The 26,772-nt window shown below is 48.6% G+C and overlaps 2 protein-coding genes across 4 annotated transcripts in view; one reads left to right on the forward strand and one right to left on the reverse strand.

The window, feature by feature from the left end:
* LOC141108736 (uncharacterized) overlaps positions 1 to 815 on the reverse strand; it is a 29,197-nt gene extending 28,382 nt beyond the window's left edge. Inside the window, exon 1 of the mRNA XM_073600638.1 lies at positions 679 to 815. The gene's annotated coding sequence lies outside the window, so the exon portion shown is untranslated. The remainder of the gene's footprint in view (positions 1 to 678) is intronic.
* DNAAF6 (dynein axonemal assembly factor 6) lies at positions 813 to 26,319 on the forward strand. Of its 3 annotated transcripts, none has more exons than XM_073600641.1 (7): positions 821 to 994; positions 7,865 to 7,973; positions 9,849 to 9,927; positions 12,040 to 12,136; positions 14,308 to 14,404; positions 17,875 to 17,960; positions 24,524 to 26,154. In XM_073600641.1, exons 1-7 carry the CDS (start codon positions 978 to 980, stop codon positions 24,651 to 24,653), a joined length of 615 nt encoding a protein of 204 aa, XP_073456742.1. In that variant the 5' UTR covers positions 821 to 977; the 3' UTR covers positions 24,654 to 26,154. The 3 variants fall into 3 exon arrangements, with proteins under 3 accessions (XP_073456743.1, XP_073456742.1, XP_073456744.1); XM_073600643.1 differs by having other exon boundaries at positions 822 to 994; positions 17,875 to 17,922; positions 24,524 to 24,650; XM_073600642.1 differs by lacking the exon at positions 14,308 to 14,404 and having other exon boundaries at positions 813 to 994; positions 17,875 to 17,922; positions 24,524 to 26,319.
* The last annotated feature ends 453 nt before the right edge of the window (positions 26,320 to 26,772 follow it).

Genomic DNA, 26,772 nt, shown 5'->3' on the forward strand with positions numbered 1-26,772 from the left:
CGACATACCCCCCCCAGTGCTCCTCATACGCCGACATACCCCCCCCAGTGCTCCTCATACGCCGACATACCCCCCCCAGTGCTCCTCATACGCCGACATCCCCCCCCCAGTGCTCCTCATACGCCGACATCCCCCCCCCCAGTGCTCCTCATACGCCGACATATCCCCCCCCAGTGCTCCTCATACGCCGACATACCCCCCCCAGTGCTCCTCATACGCTGACATACCCCCCCCCCAGTGCTCCTCATACGCCGACATCCCCCCCCCCAGTGCTCCTCATACGCCGACATACCCCCCCCCCAGTGCTCCTCATACGCCGACATACCCCCCCCCAGTGCTCCTCATACGCCGACATCCCCCCCCCAGTGCTCCTCATACGCCGACATACCCCCCCCAGTGCTCCTCATACGCCGACATAACCCCCCCCCCCAGTGCTCCTCATACGCCGACATCCCCCCCCCAGTATTCTTCGTACACACCCACACAGTGCTCCTCATACACCCCCCTAGTATTCTTCACACCCACACTCCTCCCCAGGTACTCCTCATACACCGACACACCCCCCCCCCCCCCCCAGTGCTCCTCATACGCCGACATCCCCCCCAGTATTCTTCATACACCCCCCCCCCCAGTATTCTTCACACACACACTCCTCCCCCAGGCCTTCCTCATACTCACCGGCGGCGGGAGATCACGTTTACCTCCTCCTCCTCAGGCTCTGGCCGACAGCTGCGTACTGCGCATGTCCGGAAACGCACCGAAAGGCCCCTTTAGGTGTCCAGAATTTTGCCTGTACAATCCTATACTAGTTACTGATTTCTGACCGCCGAGTATCGTTGCGGTACACGAATGTGGCCATTTCCTATTTTACCCTTTCATTTGAATTCATTTCTGGCATTCGCCGATGTCACCCATAGAAAGGACCCCAATGTTTTGGTTGCCTCGGCAACACAGATGCGGCGAATACAATCCTGGAGATGTCCGGAGGAGGAAGGTGAGTGTCATCCGGGTCCTCGGGGTGTCCTGTGCTTCTTCATAGTCTCCTCATTCCTTCCTGGCTGCAGTATGTGTGAGGTGTACTATTATGGGATGTCACACAGGAGAAGAACCACAACACCCAGCTGTCCCTCCCTGACAACCCGACCCCTCCTTATCCCCCCCCCCCAGGTGTCCCTCTGTATGGATAGAGGGGAAATCTACTATACAGGCCGCCCTCCCCACTATGCGTTCTGCCGCCATGCATTGCACCAAGGCAGTCCCTTCATTTCACCGCACAATGACCAATAGCAATAGTGTGCAATAGGGTTCAATTTGCAATGAAAGGCACCACAGTGAACATGTTACCGCAATACGATAGACAGGGCTTTTATTCTCAGAGACTAGGTGCAGGAAATCCCCCCCCCCCTTTAGTCATCTGCCCCCCAACCCACCTCCGAGCACCGTCCCTTGTCTCCGCCCCTACCCACCCCTGAGCACCGTCCCTTGTCTCCGCCCCCTACCCACCTCCAAGCACCATCCTTTGTCTCCGCCCCCTACCCACCTCCAAGCACCGTCCTTTGTCTCCGGCCCAACCAAACTCCAAGCACCACCCCTTGTCTCCGCTCCTACCCAGCTCCGAGCACCGTCCCTTGTCTCCGCCCCTACCCACCTCCGAGCACCGTCCCTTGTCTCCGCCCCTACCCACCTCCGAGCACCGTCCCTTGTCTCCACCCCCTACCTACCTCCGAGCACCGCCCCTTGTCTCCGCCAATACCCACCTCCGAGCACCGCCCCTTGTCTCCGCCCCCTACCCACCTCCAAGCACCGCCTCTTGTCTCCGCCCCCTACCCACCTCCAAGCACCGTCCCTTGTCTCCGCCCCCTACCCACCTCCAAGCACCGCCCCTTGTCTCCGCCCCCTACCCACCTCCGAGAACCGTGCTTTGTCTCCGCCCCCTACCCACCTCCAAGCACTGTCCTTTGTCTCCGCCCCCTACCCACCTCCAAGCACCGTCCTTTGTCTCCGTCCCAACCCAACTCCAAGCACCGTCCCTTGTCTCCGCTCCTATCCAGCTCCGAGCACCGTCCCTTGTCTCCGCCCCTACCCACCTCCGAGCACCGTCCCTTGTCTCCGCCCCCTACCTACCTCCGAGCACCGCCCCTTGTCTCCGCCCCTACCCACCTCCGAGCACCGTCCCTTGTCTCCGCCCCCTACCCACCTCCAAGCACCACCCCTTGTCTCCGCCCCCTACCTACCTCAGAGAACCGTGCTTTGTCTCCGCCCCTACCCACCTCCGAGCACCATCCCTTGTCTCCGCCCCTACCCACCTCTGAGCACCATCCCTTGTCTCCGCCCCTACCCACCTCCGAGCACTGTCCCTTTTCTCCGACCCCTACCCACCTCCAAGCACCGTCCTTTGTCTCCACCCCTACCAACCTCCGAGCACCGTCCTTTGTCTCCGCCCCTACCCACCTCCAAGCACCGTCCTTTGTCTCCACCCCTACCCACCTCCGAGCACCGTCCTTTGTCTCCGCCCCTACCCACCTCCGAGCACCGCCCCTTTGTTCCACCCCTACCCACCTCCAAGCACCGTCTCTTGTCTCCGCCCCTACCCACCTCCGAGCCACTTGTCTCTGCCCCTACCCACAGCTGAGCATCGTTCCTTGGTTCCACCAACTACCCACCTCTGAGCACCGTCCCTTGTTTCCAACACCTACGTAACTCCAAGCACCGTCCCTTGGTTCCAACACCTACCCACCTCCAAACACCATCCCTTGGTTCCAACACCTACATAACTCCGAGCACCGTCCCTTGGTTCCAACGCCTACCCACCTCCGAGCACCGTCCCTTGGTTCCAACACCTACCCACCTCCGAGCACCGTCCCTTGGTTCCAACACCTACCTACCTCCGAGCACCGTCCCTTGGTTCCAACACCTACCCACCTCCGAGCACCGACCCTTGGTTCCACCCCCTACCCACCTCCAAGCACAGTCTCTTGTCTCCGCCCCTACCCACCTCCAAGCCCTGCCCCTTGTCTCCGCCCCCTACCCACCGCCGAGCATCGTTCCTTGGTTCCACCCTCTACCCACCTCCGAGCACCGTCCCTTGGCTCCAGCACCTACTTAACTCTGAGCACCATCCCTTGGTTCCACTCCCTACCCACCTCCAAGCACCCTCCCTTGGTTCCACCCCCTATCCACCTCTGAGCACCTTTCCTTGGTTCCACCTCCAAACACCGTTCCTTGGTTCCACTACCTACCCACTTCCAAGAACTGTCCCTTGGTTACAACCTCTACCCACCTCCGAGCACCGTCCCTTTTCTCCGCCCCCTACCCACCTCCAAGCACCGTCCCATGTCTCCGCCCCCTACCCACCTCTGAACACAGTCCCTTGTCTCCGCGCCCTACCCACCTCCGAGCACCATCCCTCCCTTGGTTCCAACCCCTACCCACCAACCCTTGGTTCCACCCCCTATCCAGTACCACCCCTTTTAGAGAGTACAGAACCAAGTATTTTATAGTGATAAGTAATTTGTATGGAATTTGGTAATGATAACAAGAAAAGTAGTAAAATAGATCCTCTTCAGCCAGCAACACCAGACCCCACCCCAGCAACAATAGATCCCGCACACAACAATAGACTCCCCCAGCAACAATGGACCAAACTCCAGCAACAATAAATTCCCATAGCATTGATAGACCCCACTCCAGCAACTATAAAACCTCACTCAAGCAACAATAGATCCCCCTGCAGCAACAATGAACCACACCCCAGCAACAATAGATTCCCCACACAACAATAGTCTCCCCAGCAACAATGAAGCCCACTCCAGAAACAATAACCCCCCCCCCCCCCCAGCAACAATAGACCCCACCCCAGAAACAATAAATCCCCTAAGCAACGATAGACCCCACTCCAGCAACTAAGGATCCCCCTGCAGCAACAGTAGACCATACCCAAGCAACAATAGATTCCCCACACAGCAATAAAGCCTCTCAGCAACAATAGACCCCACTCCAACAACAATAAATCCTCCCAGTAGCAATGGACCCCACTCCAAAAACAATAGACTCTCCGCCGCCACACTGGACCCCACGCCAACAATAAACTCTCCCAGCAACAATAGGCCCCCCGGCAGCAACAATAGACCGCACCCCAGCAACAATAGATTTCCCACACAACGATAAATCCCCCTAGCAACAATAGACCACACTTCAGCATCAATAGTTCCCCCATACAGCAATGGACCACCCCCAGCAACAAAAGATCCACCCCAGCAACGTTAAACAACCCCCCCCCCCCAGCAGCCATAACAGATCTCCAAGCAACCACCATCAATAGACCCTCCATGAACTAGCAACAATAGACCTCTCCATCAACAGTGGATCCCTAGGAGGAACATAACCTCCCCCCCAGCAACAATAGACCCTTACACAAAAACAGATCCCCATCAATGACAATAGATCCCTCAGCAGCGACCTTCAGCACCCCTTGCTATTACATACATTCAATGCTGGAGGTGCCGGGCCAGCCCTGAAGATAGCGCAGTTGCAATATGTCTCTTCCTGGATGCCTATTTTAACCCTTGAAAGCCTGTAACGGCATGCATTACATGCAGTTGCAGGCTGGTTGCAGTGTGGCTGCATTAAGTTGAATAGGTCACGTTTGACTGCTGTACTGCCCACTGAACACAAGCTGTAGCTATAACAGGTCATTCACCAGCACACCCAAAAAAAACGGACGTGCACCATTTCACACGGGGCGTACTACAGCGCACACCTCTGCGGGGGCCGTGTTTACCTGCATGGGGGGTGCACAGGTGTTTTGTGCAGCCCCATTGCTGTCAACTGCATCCCCATGCTGGTAACCCTCGCCCTCGTGCAAGCGTATGCTGTAGATACGCCTCGCATGAAAATGTGCATGGCCGTTAATTTGGGCGTGCTGGTGAATGGCAACCAGCATGCAACTGCCCGTGTTTGAGGTGCAGTGCTGCAGAATTTTTAAGGGTTAACACATGCATCCAGGAAGCGACATATTGCCTTGTGCATCCCCATGCAGGAACACGCAGCCCTTGCACCAGGGGTATGCTGTAGGCCAGGGGTCTCCAAACTGTGACCCGAGGGCCATATGTGGCCCTTTGCTAGCCTTTATCCGGCCCTTGGGGCACTATTCGGCCCACTGATACCAACAACGGAGCATTATTTCTAACACCAATACCAATGATGGGATACTATTCCTACTACTAATTAGGGGCACTACTCCTCCCCCTATTAACCACCAACCCTGGGGAAATATTTATTCTCACTGATGCCGGGCCCGGTACATTTTCTGCCCCCCGCTGGGCACAATCTGGCCCCCCTAAAGTCTGAAGGCCATCGTTTGAAAACTTTGGAGACCCCTGCTGTAGACCACGCAATGTGAACAAGGTCTGATGTTGTCACATGACTGCTCCGATCGCTTTCCTTATCCTTGCAGCTCTTTTGGAAGAGGTAGGGAGTAACGGGGACCAGTTGTTCTGTTGCCATTGAGGCTGGGATCACAAGTCCCAGCGAACACCACAGCACGGCTCTAGCTGCATTTTAGGTCCCATGCAAATTGCAAGCCTAATGGGAAAGGTGCCAGGTGCCCTAAAAGTGTTGGATGTTTAATATCACCCCAAATATTATCTAGTGTGAGAGCCCCTGAAACGTTTTGGCTGTTTAACGTCACCCCGCTTTTATCAGACTTGTTTCTTGTAAATCTGCTGATCAGGCACAGGTTGAGTGTTCAGCAATCTACTTAAACCTCCTTGAATAGGGAAGGTGTGCTCTGCCGAGACCTGAGCTGCAGTGCTGAGTAATAACCAGTAGATGGCGAGGCAAATTGTTACACGCAATCAGGTTATCCGTCATTAACCACTTCAATACAGGGCACTCCCCCCCCCCCCTTCCCGCCCAGGCCAATTTTCAGCTGCTTTTTAAATGACAATTGCGCGGTCGTGCAGCACTGTACCTAAATACATTTTTTATCATTTTGTTTCCACAAATAGAGCTTTTTTTTGGTGGTATTTGATCAACTCTGGGATTTTTATTTTCTGCTAAACAAATGAAAAAAGACCGAAAATTTTGAAAAATAAAAAGGTTTTTTTTTTTCGTTTCTGTTACGAAACTTTGTAAATAAGTTTTTCTCCTTCACTGATGGGCACTGATAAGGTGGCACTGATGGGCACTAATGAGGTGGCACTGATGATGGGCACTAACATGTGGCACTGATAGGTAGCACTGATGAGGATTAATAGACGGGACTGATGGGCACCGATGAGGTGGCACCAATGAGGTGGCACTGATGATGGGCACTAATATGCGGCATTGATAGGTGGCACTGATAGGCAGCACTGATGAGGATTTATAGACGGCACAGATGGGCACGCATAGGTGGCACTGATGGGCATGCATAGGTGGCACTGAAATGCGGCACTGATGGGCACTGATAGGTGGCACTGATAGGCATCACTGATTGGCAGGCATTAGTGATGGGCACTGATTGGCATTGATTGTGGGCACTGATTGGCATCCCTGGTGGCCATGGGTGGCATACCTAGTGGTCACAAGTGGTGGGTATCCCTGGTGGTCCTGGTGGCGTCCCTGGTGGTCCTGGGTGGACATCCTCTGGGGGGCTGCGCTGATAATAAATCAGCGCAGACCCTCCCTGTCAGAGGAGCAGTCGTGGTGGCACCCAATGAAGAGGAGGAGCGCCGCCAGGGGACCTCAGAATTGGAGGATCGGGGCTGCTCTGTGCAAAACATTTGCACAGAGCAGGTAAGTATAACATGTTTGTTATTTTTAAAATATTTATTTCTTACAATAATTTACCTAAACTGAGTAATTTCATTTTAAGTTCACGCAAATTCCAAGCCCTGATGAGGGGGAAGGGGGGGTGTGCCAGCACCCCCAAAACATGCTGGCTCTTTAATGTCATTCCAATATTATTTTTATGACCATTACCTGTAAGACTAGATGTCCAGAGCACCCCCCCCTTACATCAGATGTCAGGAACCCCCCCCCCACTCAAGAGTCCTTCATCCACCCTTATATCATAGTGCACCCCCGTTTACTTGTGCTGCTTCCAAGAAGAAGCTGGATGGCGGATCTGGGAAGCAGAAAGTGCAGAATTTGGAGGAGGCCTGGATGCTGAGACCAGTGGAGGGGGGGAGGGATGCTGTGGCTACACAGAGAGGAGCAGGATCTGTAGGAGGAGTTCTGTCCTCCTTTCAGCTGCCGACTGATGAGACGGGGGGACGGGGGGCAGAGACGAGTCTCTCCATGGCTGCACAGAGAAACACAGGATCTGTAGGAGGAGTTCTGTCCTCTTCTCAGCTGCCAACTGATGAGACTGGGGAGGGGCAGAGACGAGTCTCTCCATGGCTGCACAAAGAAGCACAGGATCTGTAGGAGGAGTTCTGTCCTCCTCTTAGCTGCCGACTGCTGAGATGGGGAGGGGGGGGAGTGGGGCAGAGACGAGTCTCTCCACGACTGCACAGAGAAGCGCAGGATCTGGTGGAGGAGTTCTGTGCTCCCCTCTGCTGCCAACTGCTGAGACAAGGTGGGGGCGAGGATGAGGGGGGTTCCAAAGCTGCAGGGGAGGTGCGAGGGCCACATGAAATGGCCTGGCAACCAAATTTGCCCCCCCCCCCCCCCCACCCCCCCCGGGGACTTGTGTTTGACACATGTGCGTTAGATATTCTGCATAGTGTCACATTTTGTGTGCTAAGAGAGGATGCTATTTAGTAACTACTGCCAAGAGCTTGTGTTTGTGTCTATGCATGGCCTGACTGTCTATTATTTCTATCAGTCTTTTGTGACTATGTGAAAGTTTATTTTAACTTTTCTTGAACCATACCTGCAGGGGCAACATGGAGGAGCATCTGGGGGAGTTCTCCACCACGTCATCCATACAAGCTCTATGTGATCTGCTTCACAACCCTTCTGAAGAGGAGGAAGAAATTGAAAGTCATGTGAGTATATGACGATTTTATTATATATTACTGTTTGCTTTATTATTAGTAACTATGTCAGAGCGGTATTAATCTGGGTATAGGGGCAGGTGAACAAAGTGTAAAAAATGTAGCTCCTCCCACCCATGCTTCCATGTTGAACCCCTTGACCTCCGGAAGATTTATGCCCCCCCCCCAAAATGACCTGGCCATTTTTTGTGAAACGGCACTGCGTTATTTTAACTGATAATTGCAGGGTTGTGCGACGCTGTACTCAAAAAAAAAAAATTATGCCATTTTCTTTCCGCACAAATAGAGCTTTCTTTTGGGGGTATTTGGTCACCTCTGCGATTTTTTTTTTTATATATATATATATATATATATATATATATATATATATATATATATATATATAAAAAGACAATTTAAAAAAAAATGTTTTTACTTTCTGCTATAAAACATATCCAGAAAAAAAAATAATTAAAATTCTTCATAAATTTAGGACAATATATATTCTGCTGCATGTTTTTTGGTGAAAAAAAAAAAAAAATCCAATAAGTGTATATTGATTGGGTTATGCGAACGTTAGGGCGTCTACAAACTATGGAGGAGGAATGCTGCCTATGACCCCAAGAACACCATCCCCCACCGTCATACATGGAGGTGGAAACATTATGCTTTGGGGGTGTTTTTCTGCTAAGGGGACAGGAAAACTTCACCGCATCAAAGGGACGATGGGCGGGGCCATGTACCATCAAATCTTGGATGAGAACCTCCTTCCCTCAGCCAGGGCACTGAAAATGGGTTGTGGAAGGATATTCCAGCATGACAATGACCCAAAACACACGGCCAAGGCAACAAAGGAGTGGCACAAGAAGCAGCACATTAAGGTCCTGGAGTGGCCTAGCCAGACTCCAGACCTTAATCCCATAGAAAATACGTGGAGGGAGCTGAAGGTTCGATTACCAAACGTCAGCCTCGAAACCTTAAAGACTTGGAGAGGATCTGCAAAGAGGAGTGGGACAAAATCCCTCCTGAGATGTGTGCAAACCTGGTGGGGCCAACTACAAGAAACGTCTGACCTCTGCGATTGCCAACAAGGGTTTTGCCACCCAGTACTGAGTCATGTTTTGCGAAGGGGTCAAATACTTATTTCACTCGTTAAAATGCAAATCAATCTATAACTTTTTTAAAGTGAGTTATTCTGGATTTTTTTTATTCTGTTTCTCACTGTTAAAATTAACCGACCATTACAATTATAGACCGATCATTTCTTTGTCAGTGGGGCAAACGTACAAAATCAGCAGGGGGATCAAATACTTTTTTCCCCTCACTGTAGAAAGAAAGTGAGGGGATATCCAAAATTTTACAGTTGTCCTTAGATCCGGAGGTGAGGAGAAATCTTCCAAAGTGGACACCTTCCAGGGAGAAAGCTGTTTAGGAGAATTCCCCTCACTTTGGGAGATTTCCTCTAACTTCTTGTTGTGTCTCTGAGACAGAAAGTAAATGGAAATTTACCAAATGGTACCCAGACAGCAAAAAAAAAAAAAAACAACATTTTGGCTATACATACACTTTAACCCCGAGCATTTAAAGTTTATAACTTAAACCTGAGACTGTCTAGATACTTACTAGAAATTTTAGGCCCTGATGAAGCAGGGGCCTGTTAGAACCGCGTTGGCTTGTCCATTTTACTTTTTATGAATTATTCAATTCTTCATGATCTTTCAGCAATCAGTCTGGTGCTCCTCCTTTCTCCTTTACCTCCTTCTGGTAACAACATATCTATATGTGTGTGTGTGTGTGTGTGTGTGTGTGTGTGTGTGTGTGTATATATATATATATAAAAATAAATACATTCAATATAATATAATTTTTTAATTTTTTTTTTTTTAGTGTCCTTCCTCATCTGCGTTTGCTGCTGGGCCTGGGGACATAGGATCTGTAAAAAAGATACAACAAGACATTTCCACTTGTAAGTATTTATTTAAAGCGGAACATCGCCTTAAAAAGAAGTTCTGCTGATCCTCCTCCCTCCCTCCTCCTCTTTCACTTTTGAAACTTTTTTTTTTTTTTGGTGGGGGGGGGGGCAGCAGGTATCCACTTCTGGCAGTACCCACTCCCACTTCCACTGGAAACGCCTAGGCCAGGGGTCTCCAAACTTTCTAAACAACGGCCAGTTTACTGTCCTTCAGACATCAGGGGGGGGCCGGAGTGTGGCCATCTGGGGTAGAAGATGCCCCAGAGTCAATGCAAATAATGTCTCGGGCTTGGCCGTCAGTGGGAGTAAAAAAGTTACCTAGCGCCTGTGGCCAGTAGGAGGAGAAATAGTGTCCCATAATTGATATTGGTGGGAGGAATGGTGCCCCATCATTGGTGTCATTGGGAGGAATAGTGTCCCATCATTGGTGTCAGTGGGAGGAATAGTGTCCCCATCATTGGTATCAGTGGGAGGAATAGTGCCCCATCATTGGTATCAGTGGGAGGAATAATGCCCCATCATTAGGAGGAGTAGTGCTCCATCATTGGTATCAGTGGGAAGAAGAGTGTCCCATCATTGGTGTCAGTGGGAAGAATAGTGTCCCCATCATTGGTATCAGTGGGAGGAATAGTGTCCCATCATTGGTGTCATTGGGAGGAATAGTGTCCCCATCATTGGTGTCAGTGGGAGGAATAGTGTCCCCATTATTGGTATCAGTGGGAGGAATAATGCCCCATCATTGGTATCAGTGGGAGGAATAATGCCCCATCATTAGGAGGAGTAGTGCTCCATCATTGGTATCAGTGGGAAGAAGAGTGTCCCATCATTGGTATCAGTGGGAGGAATAGTGCCCCATCCTTGGTGTCAGTGGGAGGAATAGTGCCCCATCATTGGTATCAGTGGGAGGAATAGTACCCCATCATTGGTAAATGTGGGAGGAATAGTGCTCCATCATTGGTATCAGTGGGGGGAATAGTGCCCCATCATTGGTATCAGTGGAAGGAATAGTGCCCCATTATTGGTATCAGTGGAAGGAATAGTGCCCCATTATTGGTGTCATTGGGAGGAATAGTGTCCCATCATTGGTATCAGTGGAAGGAATAGTGCCCCATCATTGGTATCAGTGGAAGGAATAGTGCCCCATTATTGGTGTCAGTGGGAGGAATAGTGCCCCATTATTGGTGTCAGTGGGAGGAATATTGTCCCCATCATTGGTATCAGTGGGAGGAATAGTGCCCCATCATTGGTATCAGTGGGAGGAATAGTGTCCCATCATTGGTATCAGTGGAAGGAATAGTGCCCCATCATTGGTATCAGTGGAAGGAATAGTGCCCCATTATTGGTGTCAGTGGGAGGAATAGTGCCCCATTATTGGTGTCAGTGGGAGGAATATTGTCCCCATCATTGGTATCAGTGGGAGGAATAATACCCATCATTAGGAGGAGTAGTGTTCCATCATTGGTTTCAGTGGGAAGAAGAGTGTCCCATCGTGGGTGTCAGTGGGAGGAATAGTGTCCCCATCATTGGTATCAGTGGGAGGAATAATGCCCCATCATTAGGAGGAGTAGTGCCCCATCATTGGTATCAGTGGGAGGAATAGTGCCCCATCATTGGTAAATGTGGGAGGAATAGTGCTCCATCATTGGTATTGGGGGGGGGGGGGGGATAGTGTCCCATCATTGGTATCAGTGGAAGGAATAGTGCCCCATCATTGGTATCAGTGGAAGGAATAGTGCCCCATCATTGGTATCAGTGGAAGGAATAGTGCCCCATCATTGGTAGGAATAGTTCCCCACCATTGGTGTCCTTGGGAGGAATAGTACCCTATTTTTGTTATTAATTGGAGGAATCGTGCACAAACCAGTAGTGAACTGGACTTACGATGGTATTTATTCCAGTGTGAGCCTAATTGGCAGCTTGTTTGGCACGTAGACCCCCGAAACGCGTTGGATATTTCTTGATCTGTACCCATGATCTTTAATGGAATAAAGTTGTATCTAGACCTCTTAGCAGTGCCATGGCACTTAAATTTCAACCCTTCTTACAATCTTGCAGACAACCTCCTCCTGCTTCTATGATCATGTCATCACTTTGCTCATTTTACAGCTGAGACAGAAAAAGATGGGAAGGATATTTGGCATGAGTCAGAAGTCAAAGAAGGGGCAGAATTCGATGATTTTTTGGATCCGAGAGAAAAACCGGAGTAAGTCAAACTGTTCTGTTCAATGATTCTAAGAATCAGACGTTTGTTTTTGTTTTTTTTAAGTGGAATTACAGTATAGGTAAATGCATGTTGTACATGAGGACAGTGAGGGGCCATCTACAATCCTCAGTATTGGAGAGAAGAAGTGAGCCCTGGAGGATTCCCCTACCCCTAGGCTTACCTCAACACCCCAACTATTGACATGTGCTGAGCTGTTTGTCATTTAAACCTGTCGTTTGGGGGGGGGGGGGGCGGGCAAAATTGCCATTCAAATCCACGTTGTGAATATCCTTAAAGAGACCCTATCAGCTTATGAGAGCATTGGTTAAAGCCCACTCCCTGACCACCTCACAGTGCTCCCCGCAGCTCCTCCTTATGTTGATGCCACCGCAGAATACAGAGTGGCAGATGGTGTCTGAGCTCACAGGGAGCTGTAGTGTCAGCCTTTAAAAATAAATTTAAAAAAGGCCTATTTTTGCCAACCACTTGCCTATTTTATCTGCAAATGCAACATCGCCCCACCAGATCTGTCACCACCTAGCTATGTAGTTTGGGCTAGTCTTCCAACCTTGTGGTAGCAGTTTGATGAAGGCCCCCTTCTGTTCTTGCGCTGTGTACACAGCCAGCTCCATAAAGACATGGTTTGGTGAGTTTGTGTGGAGGAACTTGTGTGTCCTACACAGAGCCCTGACCTCAACCCAACTGAATACCTTTTGGGATGAATTGGAATGCCCATTTTGTGCCACGTCTTCTCATCCAACATCAATACTTGACCTCATCCAACCAAACACCTTTTGGATGATTTGGAATGACCATTGTGTGCCAGGTCTTTTTATCAAATTTCAGTACAGTACCTGACCTCATCCCCACTGAACACATTTTGGATGAATTCAGTAGGGGAATTCAACCATTGTGTGCCAGGTCTTTTTATCCACCACCAGCACCGGACTTCAACCCTACAGAACACCTTTTAGATGATTTGGAATGTCCATTGTGTGCCACGTCTTCTCATCCAACATTGATACTTGATCTCAACCCAACAGAATACCTTTTGGATGATTTGGAATTCCCATTGTGTGCCAGGTCTTCACATCCAACATCAGTACTTGACCTCAACCAAACTGAACACCTTTGGGTTCTGGTCTTTTCATTCAACTTCAGTACCTGACCTCAGCCCTACTGAACACCTTTTAGATGATTTGGAATGTCCATTGTGTGCCACGTCTTCTCATCCAACATTGATACTTGATCTCAACCCAACAGAATACCTTTTGGATGATTTGGAATTCCCATTGTGTGCCAGGTCTTCACATCCAACATCAGCACTTGACCTCAACCAAACTGAACACCTTTGGGTTCTGGTCTTTTCATTCAACTTCAGTACCTGACCTCAGCCCTACTGAACACCTTTTAGATGATTTGGAATGTCCATTGTGTGCCACGTCTTCTCATCCAACATTAATACTTGACCTCAACCCAACAGAATACCTTTTGGATGATTTGGAATGCCCATTGTGTGCCGGGTCTTCTCATCCAACATTAGTACCTGACCTTAACATTACTGAACACCTTTCAGATGATTTGGATTGCCCATTGTGTGCCAGGTCTTCTCATCCAACATTAATACTTGACCTCAACACAACTGAACATCTTTCGGATGATTTGGAGTGTCCATTGTGTGCCAGCTCTTCTCATCCAACATCAGTATCTGGCCTCAACCCTACTGAACACCTTTAGGATCAGGTCTTCTCATCCAACATCTGTACCGGACCTCAAACCTACTGAACACCTTTGGGATCAGGCCTTTTCATCCAAGATCGATACCTGACCTCAACCCTACTGAACGTCTTTGAGATCATGTCTTCTCATCCAACATCAATACCTGACCTCACAAATGCTCTTTTGGCCAGACCCCTACATACTACATACTCCAAAATCTTGCGAAAAATCCTTCTCAGAAGAGTGGGTGATGTTATAGTCACTAAGAGGGGACCAACTTGTTAATGGTCATGATTTTGGAATGGGATGTCCAACAAGCTCATATAGGTTTGATTGCCAAACTTTTGGACATTTGACCACAGAATAAAGTAAATCCAAAGTAACAGATTTGAGGCTTCTAAACTCTTCCAGTGGCAGTCATCACTAATGTCTATACACTAATCTGTTCACAGATATGAAATTCTTTTTAAGCAAAGAGTTAGTTCTGAAGATATATTTTTGGGCCTGAGTCGAAAAGACCCGTCAAGTGCTTGCTGTGAAGATATGGTGGTAAGTGTTTGGACCTTTTCCCAATACTGTCTAATATAACTTAGTGAGTTGATGAGGGGGGAGGGGGGGCTTCCTGTACATCTCCTGTTTAATATTTCCTTGAGTTGGTGACAAAGTGTAGCCTGCAGGAGTGGCATGGGTGCCTGTGGTAGGTCCAAATGTGACAGTCTGGACCCTGCTGAGGTGCTGGAGAGCTTTGGACCTAATCATCTCCCGGTCACTCTGCTCCTCCTATCAGCATGCTCCTTGTTATCAAAAGATCTAACAGCAACACTAAGTGGGTCCTTGTAATGTTTCTTCCTCTCCTAGTCTGAGCCCTGCTGCAAGGGGGCTGAAAAAGGGTTATACCGAGCCAAATCCAGGTGCTTACACTGCTTGAATGAAAAAAAAAAAACATTTAAAGTTGAATAGAAAAATACAAAGCTGCATTCATGTTTTTCTTTAAAGCTGAATTCCAGGAATTCAGCAATTTTGCAAAAAGTGCAGGCACGCTCTGAGTTAAGTCCAATTAGGTGCATGTCACCTCTGGGACTTATCCCTATTACTTATATGTGACAGGTTTATTGGACTCCTGGAGGGACACACTCCAGCTGTGAGAGGAGAGAAGCACACAGAGCAGCTCTACCCACCCCTTTCCTCTGCTGCCCATTTACAGAAGCCTTTGTATTTTGTGAATTAGTTCATGGAATACAAAGGCTTCTGTGAGCCGGAGCACAATACACTTGTCATATGTGAATAATAATAATTTAAAATTAATCACTACGCTAATACCAATAAAGCAGCTGACATAAATTGTATGGTAACAATAAATAACAAAAGGATGGATATATGCAGCGCTAAAAGCATGAAATTATAACGTAAGAGTCCATTGTGTTGAAACAAAGTCCTTGTTCAGGGGAAAAAACTGGAACCACCCACGTTGTAAACAGAGACACAATAAGGTGAATATGATATAAATATCCTCCACCGAACACCAACACACCGTGCCTCTTACCAAAGAGAATGGACCACTGAATTACAGGTGGTCAGACAGGAATAATACATCCATAACACCACAGCACCACTTCGGTTGGATAGTAGATGGCTGGATCTTGTAGTCTCCAAACATGGTAAATCCAAAGGTACATGCATAGAAAACAAGAAGGCAACTCCTCATGATGTAGCATGACGTCACAGCTCCACCCAGGGTAGGTTGATTGGAGGGGGGGGGGGGGGGGGGTAGCGGCCATCTTTGTGGTTGGAAACACTTGATACCTATGACAGACTGTGACTTCTGACATGCCTGCTTTTATTTAATGAAATGTGAGTATTCTGGCCGTTTTATATAAAATAAGTACACCCTGTTTTTATATGCAACACCATGACAAGTTGCCTTCTTGTATTCTATGCATGTACCTTTGGATTTACCATGTGTTGAGACTACAAGATCCAGCCATCTACTATCCAAGAGAAGTGGTGCTGTGGTGTTATCGATGTATTATTCCTGTCTGACCACCTGTAATTCAGTGGTCCATTCTCTTTTGTAAGAGGCCCGGTGGGTTGGTCTGACCACCTGTAATTCAGTTGTCCAATCTCTTTGGTAAGAGGCCCGGTGTGTTTGTTGGTCTGACCACCTGTAATTCAGTTGTCCATTCTCTTTAGTAAGAGGCCCGGTGTGTTGGTCTGACCACCTGTAATTCAGTGGTCCATTCTCTTTGGTAAGAGGCCCGGTGTGTTGGTCTGACCACCTGTAATTCAGTGGTCCATTCTCTTTGGTAAGAGGCCCGGCATGTTGGTCTGACCACCTGTAATTCAGTGGTCCATTCTCTTTAGTAAGAGGCCCGGCGTGTTAGTGTTTGGTGGAGGATATTTATCTCATATTCACCTTATTGTGTCTCGGTTTACACCGTTGGTGGTTCCAGTTTTTTTTCCCTGAACAAGGACTTTGTTTCAACACAATGGACTCTTACTTTATAATTTCATGCTCTTTAGCGCTGCATATATCCATCCATATGTGAATAATAGCGATAAGTATACAGGTGACAGGTACCCCATAGTTCATAGTCCATATCAGAAGTGATAAAGAGAGGGTGGCTATGCTCTTGGTTATGGTTGAACAATGGAAAACAAACATAGCCACCCTCCAACAGGAAGTCTGATCGCAGAAGTTACTTTTTTTTTAAGTTTCAAATGATACTAAATGCCTAAAATAATTTTCTTGGGTTTAGAATAAAAAAATATTATACTTGCCTGCTTTGTGCAATGATATTGGCCCTAAACCTCCTCTTCTGGGGTCCAGCGCTGTCCTTTCTGCCCTCTTCCAGGTGCCTCTTCAGCAAGAGGTGCTAAGGAGGAACACATGTATGCGTGCTCCTGAGCCATAGACTCACACGGCGCCCTCTGCTTCCTTCTCACAGGAGTTTGACTGACAGCAACAGGAGCCAATGGCTCCCCTGTCCTTAGTATCTTCTGTGATACCAGGAACTGAGGGGAGTGCTGCTGGAGGCAAGACCATGCTGGAGCCAAGTAGGTTAGGGAGTGGAGCGTTTTTTTTTACCTTAAAGGGTTAGTTCATCTTTCCCAAAAAAATTATAAAAGTGGCCTAACACCGGACCCTCTCCCCAACCCACCACTGTACTTACCTCCCGCAATCCTGGTCCAGGATGGACCAGACGGATTCTGATTGGTCAGCCCCATCCACATGACGGTGCTGACCATTTAGAAGCCATCTGGTCCGTCCTTGCAGCACTGGACAGAGAGGAGAGAAAGCAGCGAGGATTTCAAATCCCCGGGACCAACGGAACGGCTTGCTGAGCCCCTGACAGCTCAGGATGGAGGCAAGTACAGCGGGGGGTGGGGATGGGGTCCAGTGTTGGGTCACCTTTTGCAGATTTTCTATAAAGGTATACTAACACTTAAATGCAGAGAATTGGGGATGCACTGAAATTTTGGCCTCCAAAAATAGGGTTTTCAGCGTTGTGCGATTTTTTTTTTTTGCTGCGATTTTACCATGTTTTAGCCGCGATTTTACCGCGCTTATGGTGTGTTTTTCATAGGTCATGTGACTCAAATAATGCATCAAAAACGCAAAATGGGTGCATTTTTGATGTGTTCTTGCTGCGTTCTTAATGCGTAAGCAGGATTTGGAACACCACTTCAAAAGCTACCGACAATAAATTCATATTTATTTAAATTTGTGACATTAATTAAAAAGTTGAATATAATACATATTCTGAATTTTCGGTTTCAGTTCCGGCAACTGAATTTTTCGGTGCACCACTACAGAGAATGCATCAAGGTAGAAAAAAAAAACGCCCACAAAAAATAAACACATTTGGACTTCAGAACCACTTTAGAAATACATATTTGAACAGAATACTTTATTTTTTAAAGCATAACAGTTTATGCAAATATATAATTTTTTTTAACTTTTTTTTTCTGTGATATCTTTACAATTCACAAATACATATATATGTTTTTTTTTTAATTAGATCCGTATCCAGCTTTCTGACACCAAGGTCTCTGATGTTTCACTTGATGTAAGGAAAAAATACATAAACCTCTGTACTCCCAAATAGTAAGTAATCCTTGTGATGCATTGCCTAAGGACATTGGTGCTCAGGAATTCTATAAGATACCCTTTTCCCCACATCAAATGTTAGGCAACAGAGCTGTGGGAGGGGCCCAGCAGACCCCACCCACTACCGGCTGCCTGCAGAAAACTATAGGAGGGGGTGGGGACAAGACACCCTGCACAGGGAGAGAGAGCAGCAGAGACCAGTCTATTACAAGAAGGAAAAGGATGGGGTAGGTGGTTCAGAGTCTCACCACCCCCCTGCACAGCACTTTAAAGGTGCACTGCAGTGCCCCTTGCAGTCATTGCCCCCCCATCACAGTTCTCCCTGCAGTCATGCCCCTCCCCCCATCACAGTCCTCCTTACATTCATGCCCCCGCCCCCCATCACAGTCCTCCTTGCAGTCATGCCCCCCATCACAGTCCTCCTTGCAGTCATGCCCCCAATCTCACTTCTCCTTACAGTCTTGCCCCCCCCTCGCCAATCACAGTCCTCCTTGCAGTCATGCCCCCCCATCACAGTCCTCCCTGCAGTCATGCCCCCCCATCACAGTCCTCCCTGCAGTCATGCCCCCCCATCACAGTCCTCCCTGCAGTCATGCCCCCCCATCACAGTCCTCCTTGCAGTCATGCCCCCCCATCACAGTCCTCCCTGCAGTCATGCCCCCCCATCACAGTCCTCCTTGCAGTCATGCCCCCCATCACAGTCCTCCTTGCAGTCATGCCCCCAATCTCACTTCTCCTTACAGTCTTGCCCCCCCCCCTCGCCAATCACAGTCCTCCTTGCAGTCATGCCCCCCCATCACAGTCCTCCCTGCAGTCATGCCCCCATATCACAGTCCTACCTGCAGTCATGCCCCCCCCATCACAGTCCTCCATACAGTCATGCCCCCCATCACAGTCCTCCTTGCAGTCATGCCCCCAATCTCACTTCTCCTTACAGTCTTGCCCCCCCCCTCGCCAATCACAGTCCTCCTTGCAGTCATGACCCCCCATCACAGTCCTCCCTGCAGTCATGCCCCCCCATCACAGTCCTCCCTGCAGTCATGCCCCCCCATCACAGTCCTCCCTGCAGTCATGCCCCCATATCACAGTCCTCCCTGCAGTCATGCCCCCATATCACAGTCCTACCTGCAGTCATGCCCCCCCCATCACAGTCCCCCCTGCAGTCATGCCCCCATATCACAGTCCTCCCTGCAGTCATGCCCCCCCATCACAGTCCTACCTGCAGTCATGCCCCCATATCACAGTCCTCCCTGCAGTCATGCCCCCATATCACAGTCCTCCCTGCAGTCATGCCCCCCCATCACAGTCCTCCCTGCAGTCATGCCCCCCCATCACAGTCCTCCCTGCAGTCATGCCCCCCCATCACAGTCCTCCCTGCAGTCATGCCCCCATATCACAGTCCTCCCTGCAGTCATGCCCCCATATCACAGTCCTACCTGCAGTCATGCCCCCCCCATCACAGTCCCCCCTGCAGTCATGCCCCCATATCACAGTCCTCCCTGCAGTCATGCCCCCCCCATCACAGTCCTCCCTGCAGTCATGCCCCCATATCACAGTCCTCCCTGCAGTCATGCCCCCCCATCACAGTCCTACCTGCAGTCATGCCCCCAATCTCACTTCTCCTTACAGTCTTGCCCCCCCCTCGCCAATCACAGTCCTCCTTGCAGTCATGCCCCCAATCTCACTTCTCCTTACAGTCTTGCCCCCCCCCCTCGCCAATCACAGTCCTCCTTGCAGTCATGCCCCCCCATCACAGTCCTCCCTGCAGTCATGCCCCCCCATCACAGTCCTCCCTGCAGTCATGCCCCCCCATCACAGTCCTACCTGCAGTCATGCCCCCCCATCACAGTCCTCCATACAGTCATGCCCCCCATCACAGTCCTCCTTGCAGTCATGCCCCCAATCTCACTTCTCCTTACAGTCTTGCCCCCCCCTCGCCAATCACAGTCCTCCTTGCAGTCATGCCCCCAATCTCACTTCTCCTTACAGTCTTGCCCCCCCCCCTCGTCAATCACAGTCCTCCTTGCAGTCATGACCCCCCATCACAGTCCTCCCTGCAGTCATGACCCCCATCACAGTCCTCCCTGCAGTCATGCCCCCCCATCACAGTCCTCCCTGCAGTCATGCCCCCCCATCACAGTCCTCCCTGCAGTCATGCCCCCATATCACAGTCCTCCCTGCAGTCATGCCCCCATATCACAGTCCTACCTGCAGTCATGCCCCCCCCATCACAGTCCCCCCTGCAGTCATGCCCCCATATCACAGTCCTCCTTGCAGTCATGCCCCCCCATCACAGTCCTATCTGCAGTCATGCCCCCATATCACAGTCCTCCCTGCAGTCATGCCCCCATATCACAGTCCTCCCTGCAGTCATGCCCCCCCATCACAGTCCTCCCTGCAGTCATGCCCCCCCATCACAGTCCTCCCTGCAGTCATGCCCCCCCCATCACAGTCCCCCCTGCAGTCATGCCCCCATATCACAGTCCTCCCTGCAGTCATGCCCCCCCATCACAGTCCTCCCTGCAGTCATGCCCCCATATCACAGTCCTCCCTGCAGTCATGCCCCCCCATCACAGTCCTACCTGCAGTCATGCCCCCCCCATCACAGTCCTCTTTACAGTCATGCCCCCCCCGCCAATCACAGTCCTCCTTGCAGTCATGCCCCCCCATCACAGTCCCCCTTACAGTCATGCCCCTCCCCCCCAGCCAATCACAATCCTCCTTGCAGTCATGCCTTCCCATCACAGTCCTCCATACAGTCATGACCCCCCATCACAGTCCTCCCTGCAGTCATGCCCCTCCCCCATCACAGTCCTCCATACAGTCATGACCCCCCATCACAGTCCTCCCTGCAGTCATGCCCCCCCCCCCATCACAGTCCTCCATACAGTCATGACCCCCCATCACAGTCCTCCCTGCAGTCATGCCCCTCCCCCCATCACAGTCCTCCTTGCAGTCATGCCCCCCCCCCCGCCAATCACAGTCCTCCTTGCAGTCATGCCCCCCCCCCCCGCCAATCACAGTCCTCCTTGCAGTCATGCCCCCATATCACAGTCCCCCTTACAGTCATGCCCCCCATCACAGTCCTCCTTACAGTCATGCCCCCCCCCGCCAATCACAGTCCTCCTTGCAGTCATGCCCCCCATCACAGTCCTCCATACAGTCATGCCCCTCCCCCATCACAGTCCTCCTTGCAGTCATGCCCCCATATCACAGTCCTCCTTGCAGTCATGCCCCCCATCACAGTCCTCCTTACAGTCATGCCCCCCCCCCCCCGCCAATCACAGTCCTCCTTGCAGTCATGCCCCCATATCACAGTCCCCCTTACAGTCATGCCCCCCCATATCACCCCCCCCCCAGTCATGCCCCCCCATCACAGTCCTCCTTGCAGTCATGCCCCCCCATCACAGTCCTCCTTGCAGTCATGCCCCCCCATCACAGTCCTCCTTGCAGTCATGCCCCCCATCACAGTCCTCCTTGCAGTCATGCCCCCGCATCACAGTCCTCCTTGCAGTCATGCCCCCCATCACAGTCCTCCTTGCAGTCATGCCCCCCATCACAGTCCTCCTTACAGTCATGCCCCCCCCCCCCCCGCCAATCACAGTCCTCCTTGCAGTCATGCCTCCATATTACAGTCCCCCTACAGTCATGCCCCCCCATCACAGTCCTCCCTGCAGTCATGCCCCCCATCACAGTTCTCCCTGCATACAGTCATGTGTGCACGGGGATTATGCCTGAAGCTATCAGCCATAATCCTGTATTGTTTTTTTTTTTTTTTTTTTTAGAGCCGGCGGCTGGATTTCCTTATTTCTATTACAAGGGATGTTTACGTTTCTTGTATTAGGAATAAAAGTGATAAAAAAAAAATTAAAGGGACAGTTTAAAAATAAAAGTAATAAATAAGAAAAAAATTTAAAGCATCCCCATACCTCCCTGCTTGGCGCACAATAGTGAACGCATACTTAAGTCGCACGCGCATGTGTAAATAGTATTCGCACCACACATGAGGTGTCGCTGGGAATGTTAGAGCGAGAGCAATAATTCTAGCACTAGTCCTCCTCTGTAACTCTAAACAGGTAACCTGTAAAGATGTTTAAAGCGTCGCCTATGGACATTTTTAAACACTGTAGTTTGTCGCCATTCCACGAGTGTGCGCAATTTTAGCCACTTCCGGACCGCTGCACGCCGATATACGTCCTTACTTTGAAGAGGAATATCATTGTTATGGCAGCAGCTAGCTACCATAATCCAGGTATCCTCTTCTTCAACCGGCGGTCTGGTTTCCGATAATAGTGGTCTCTGTGGCGGATTCACCACAAGATCACTTTTATCGGCTCCGGTGCCCTCCGCCGCTTACCGGAACTGTCGGCAGCAGCGGAGGCGATCGGATCCTTCTGCTGGCTGGGCATGGAAACAAGTGAGGTGAAGATGGCCCTTACCCGTCTCCATACCATTGCAGGTATTTTTGGGGGGTTTTTTATTGCATTTTAGTGTAAATATGAGATGTGAGGACTTTTTGACCTCCAGATCTCATATTTAAGAGGTCCTGTCATGCTTTTTTTTCTATTACAAGGGATGTTTACATTCCCTGTAATAGGAATAAAAGTGACACAATTTTTTTTTAAAAGAACAGTGTAAAAATAAAAAATAAAAGGTAAAATAAATAAGGGAAAAAAAAAATTTAAACGTACCCCGTCCCACCGAGCTCGCGTGCAGAAGCGAACGCATACGTGAGTAGCGCCCGCATATGAAAACGGTGTTCAAACCACACATGTGAGGTATCGCCGCAATCCTTAGAGTGAGAGCAATAATTCTAACCCTAGACCTCCTCTGTAACTCAAAACATGCAACCTGTACAAATTTTTAAATGTTGCCTATGGAGATTTTTAAGGGTAAACTTTTGACGCCATTCCACGAGCGGGCGCAATTTTAAAGCGTGACATGTTGGGTATCAATTTACTCAGCGTAACATTATCTTTCACAATATAAACAAAAATTGGGCTAACTTTACTGTTGTCTTATTTTTTAATTCAAAAAAGTGTATTTTTATCCAAAAAAAGTGCGCTTGTAAGACCGCTGCACAAATATGGTGTGACAGAAAGTATTGGAACAACCGCCATTTTATTCTCTAGGGTGTTAGGGAAAAAAATGTATAATGTTTGGGGGTTTGAGTAATTTTCTAGCAAAAAAAAAATGTTTTTAACTTGTAAACAACAAATCTCAAAAAGTGGCTCGGTCCTTAAGTGGTTAAAACGTGACATGTTGGGTATCTATTTACTCAGCATAACATCATCTTTTATATTTAACAAAAAAATGAGCGTACATATTGTGTTTTTTTTTTTTTTTTATAATTAAAGTGTATTTTTCCCCTAAAAATTGCGCTTTGCAAAACCGCTGCACAAATACCGTGTCGCCATTTTATTCCCTGGGGTCTAAAAAAAATGTATAATGTTTGGGGGTTATAAGTAATTTTCTAGCAAAAAAATACTGATTTAAACTTGTAAACAAAAAGTGCCAGAAAAGGCCTTTAAGCTAAAAAAAAAAAACCTTAAAGAGGAGTTCCACCCAGGGGGGGCCGTCAAAAAAAAAAATTAAAAGTCAGCAGCTACAAATACTGCAGCTGCTGACTTTTAATTGGACACTTACCTGTCCCAGGTTCCAGCGATGCGGGGGATCGAAGCCCCACTCGTCCCCCCCCCCTCCGCTCATCGGCGCCGGCATTTCAACTGTGGGCGCTGGGCTGTGGCTTCACAGCCTGGCACCAACTGCGCATGCGCGAGCAGCGCCGCGCGCCGTGATTGGCCGCTCAATCACCTGGGACCTGTAATGGGTCCCAGATGATTGACAGGAGGGAGGGAGCAGAGCGGAAGCCCTTCCTGTGCCGAGGGGGAAGTGATGTCACCAGCCCAGGCACTGGAAGAGGCAGACTACGAGGGACCACCTAGCAACAAGCATTTAGAGGTAAGTGAAAAAAAAAAAAATATCCAAATGTTTTTTTGTTTTTTTTTTTTTAAGAATTTTTGAGGTATTTTTGTTTTTTTGGGTGGAACCCCACTTTAAGGCTTTAGAACCACTTTAAATCTGATGTCAAGTTATGTATATATTATACACTCACCGGCCACATTATTAGGTACACCTTGCTAGTCCCGGTTTGGACCCCCTTTGGCCTTCATTCTTGGTGGAATAGATACAACAAGGTGTTGGAAACGTTCCTCAGAGATTTTGCTCCATAGTGACATGATAACATCACGCAGTTGCTGCAGATTTGGCAGCTGCACATCCATGATGCCAATCTCCCGTTCCACCAAATCTCAAAGGAGCTCTATGGGATGAGGATGAGATGTGGTGAGTGTGGAGGCCATTGGAGTACAGGGACCTCATTGTCCAGTGGTGAGATGATTGGAGCTTTGTGACATGGTGCATTATCCTGCTGGAAGGAGCCATCAGAACCAATATTTGTCCACTCACACTTGTCTGCCAGCCCATTGTGTTTTCTAAGAGCTCTAACAACATACTATAAATGATATAATATAAATGAGACTCTCTTGTGTTTTTCACAGTAAGCTCGGACTGCATCTCCCCCACGCGGTGAATGAAAAATCAGGACAGGCCAAATTCATGGCTGATACAGGAACCCTGGAGTTGACCCTCCCCATGGTACGAGACATGGACTTCATCAACTTTGCATAGCGACTCCTAAATTCATCAGATTGTACTTTGCACATTACGCTAAACTTTAAAAAAATAAAAATAAATAAAAAACTGTTTACAACCTATAACAACATAGAAGGTAGAATAAATTCCCTAGGGGGTTTTGTATTGCAGCAAAAAAGTCCAAATTGGTTAAAAAATGTATTTATTACAAAAGATCAATAAAATTACAAAGCATAACTATTTGTTAAAACATGAGCATCAATACAACTGTGCAGTGACCACTGAAATATTGCATGATATATGTAGAAGAGCATACAGAAAAATCCCAACGCGTTTCGACCATAAGCAGTAGAGGTCTTCTTCAGGGAGAAAAAAGTACAAATTTCTAAAAAAAAAATACAATGTATAGGTAAGTACATTGAAAACCCAACAGAAATATGCTGATTCCAAGAAAATACATTATAGATTTTAATATTAATATTTACCACTGATGGCTGTAAAGCAAGCCTCCAAGATAGTATGCCTAAGGATGTTAAAACAACATATTCAAGCGCTTGCACTGTCCAAAATTACTTTCAAGAGAACCTGTCACTGGTTGGCCCTACAAAAAAGAATCATATTAATCTGAAATCCTTAAAGTGGAACAAAAAGTCCAAAGAAATCTCATGTCTGTTTCATGGGTTACTGAATACACAGGGGGGAAATTTCCATGGAAAACCTGTCTGTTTTTATATTACTTCTTTCTATGAGTAGTCATTACTATTTATTATTATTACTAAAGGAAAAAAAAAAAAAAAAGCTCCTGTATCCTGAAAAATACAAATAAATCCTGTTCATCTTGGTTTGTGCTGTGGTTTATTAACACATAGGGGTGTACATAAAAAAAAAAAAAAATGTCATGTGAAACTGCATATACCTTGTTCTGTGTGCTAATGCCATCAAAATCGAATGTTACCATGCTATTTTCTCTCCAGGTTCTACAGCGGGGGCCTCCAAACCATTTAACCAAAGGACCAGTTTACTGTCCTTCAGACTTTAGGGGCAGTAGAAAATGACATGGTGTCAGTAAACGTGAACAGTTCCTCATCTTTGGTATTAGGGGGAAGAATAGTGCCCCTTGGTGCCCATCATTGGTATCAGTGGGAGGAATAGTGCCCCCTCATTGGCATCAGTGGGAGGAATAGTGCCCCATCATTGGTATCAGTGGGAGGAATAGTGCCCCATCATTGGTATCAGTGGGAGGAATAGTGCCCTCTCATTGGTATCAGTAGGAGGAATAGTGCCCCCTCATTGGTATCAGTAGGAGGAATAGTGCCCCCTCATTGGTATTAGGGGGAGGAATAGTGGCCCATCCTTGGTGTCAGTGGAAGGAATAGTGGCCCATTGTTGGTATCAGTGGAAGGAATAGTTCCCCATCATTGGTATCAGTAGGAGAAATAGTGTCCTATCATTGGTATCAGTGGGAGGAATAGTGTCCTATCATTGGTGTCAGTGGGAGGAATAGTGCCCCATCATTGGTATCAGTGGAAGAAATAGTGACCCATCATTGGTATCAGTGGGAGAAAAAGTGGCCCATTATTGGTATCAGTGGGAGGAATAGTGTCCCATCATTGGTGTCAGTGGGAGAAATAGTGCCCCATCATTGGTATCAGTGGGAGGAATAGTGCCCCATCATTGGTGTCAGTGGGAGGAATAGTGCCCCATCATTGGTATCAGTGGAAGAAATAGTGACCCATCATTGGTATCAGTGGGAGAAAAAGTGGCCCATTATTGGTATCAGTGGGAGGAATAGTGTCCCATCATTGGTGTCAGTGGGAGGAATAGTGCCCCATCATTAGTATCAGTGGGAGGAATGGTGTCCCATCATTGGTATCGGTGGGAGGAATAGTGCCCCATCATTGGTATCGGTGGGAGGAATAGTGCCCCATTGTTGGTATCGGTGTGTGGAATAGTGGCCCATCATTGGTATCAGTGGGAGAAATAGTGGCCCATCATTGGTATCAGTGGGATGAATAGTGATCCATTGTTGGTGTCAGTAGGAGGAATAGAATGGTAGGTACTATGGCCCAGTGTTGCCGACAGTGGAGGAGTAATGCCCTAAGGGCTGGATAAAAGAGTGAAAAGGGCCCCATCCCGGCCCCTGGGCCACAGTTTG

The sequence above is a fragment of the Aquarana catesbeiana genome, linkage group LG09 (assembly GCF_042186555.1).
Source record: "Aquarana catesbeiana isolate 2022-GZ linkage group LG09, ASM4218655v1, whole genome shotgun sequence".
NCBI classification, from domain to species: domain Eukaryota; kingdom Metazoa; phylum Chordata; class Amphibia; order Anura; family Ranidae; genus Aquarana; species Aquarana catesbeiana.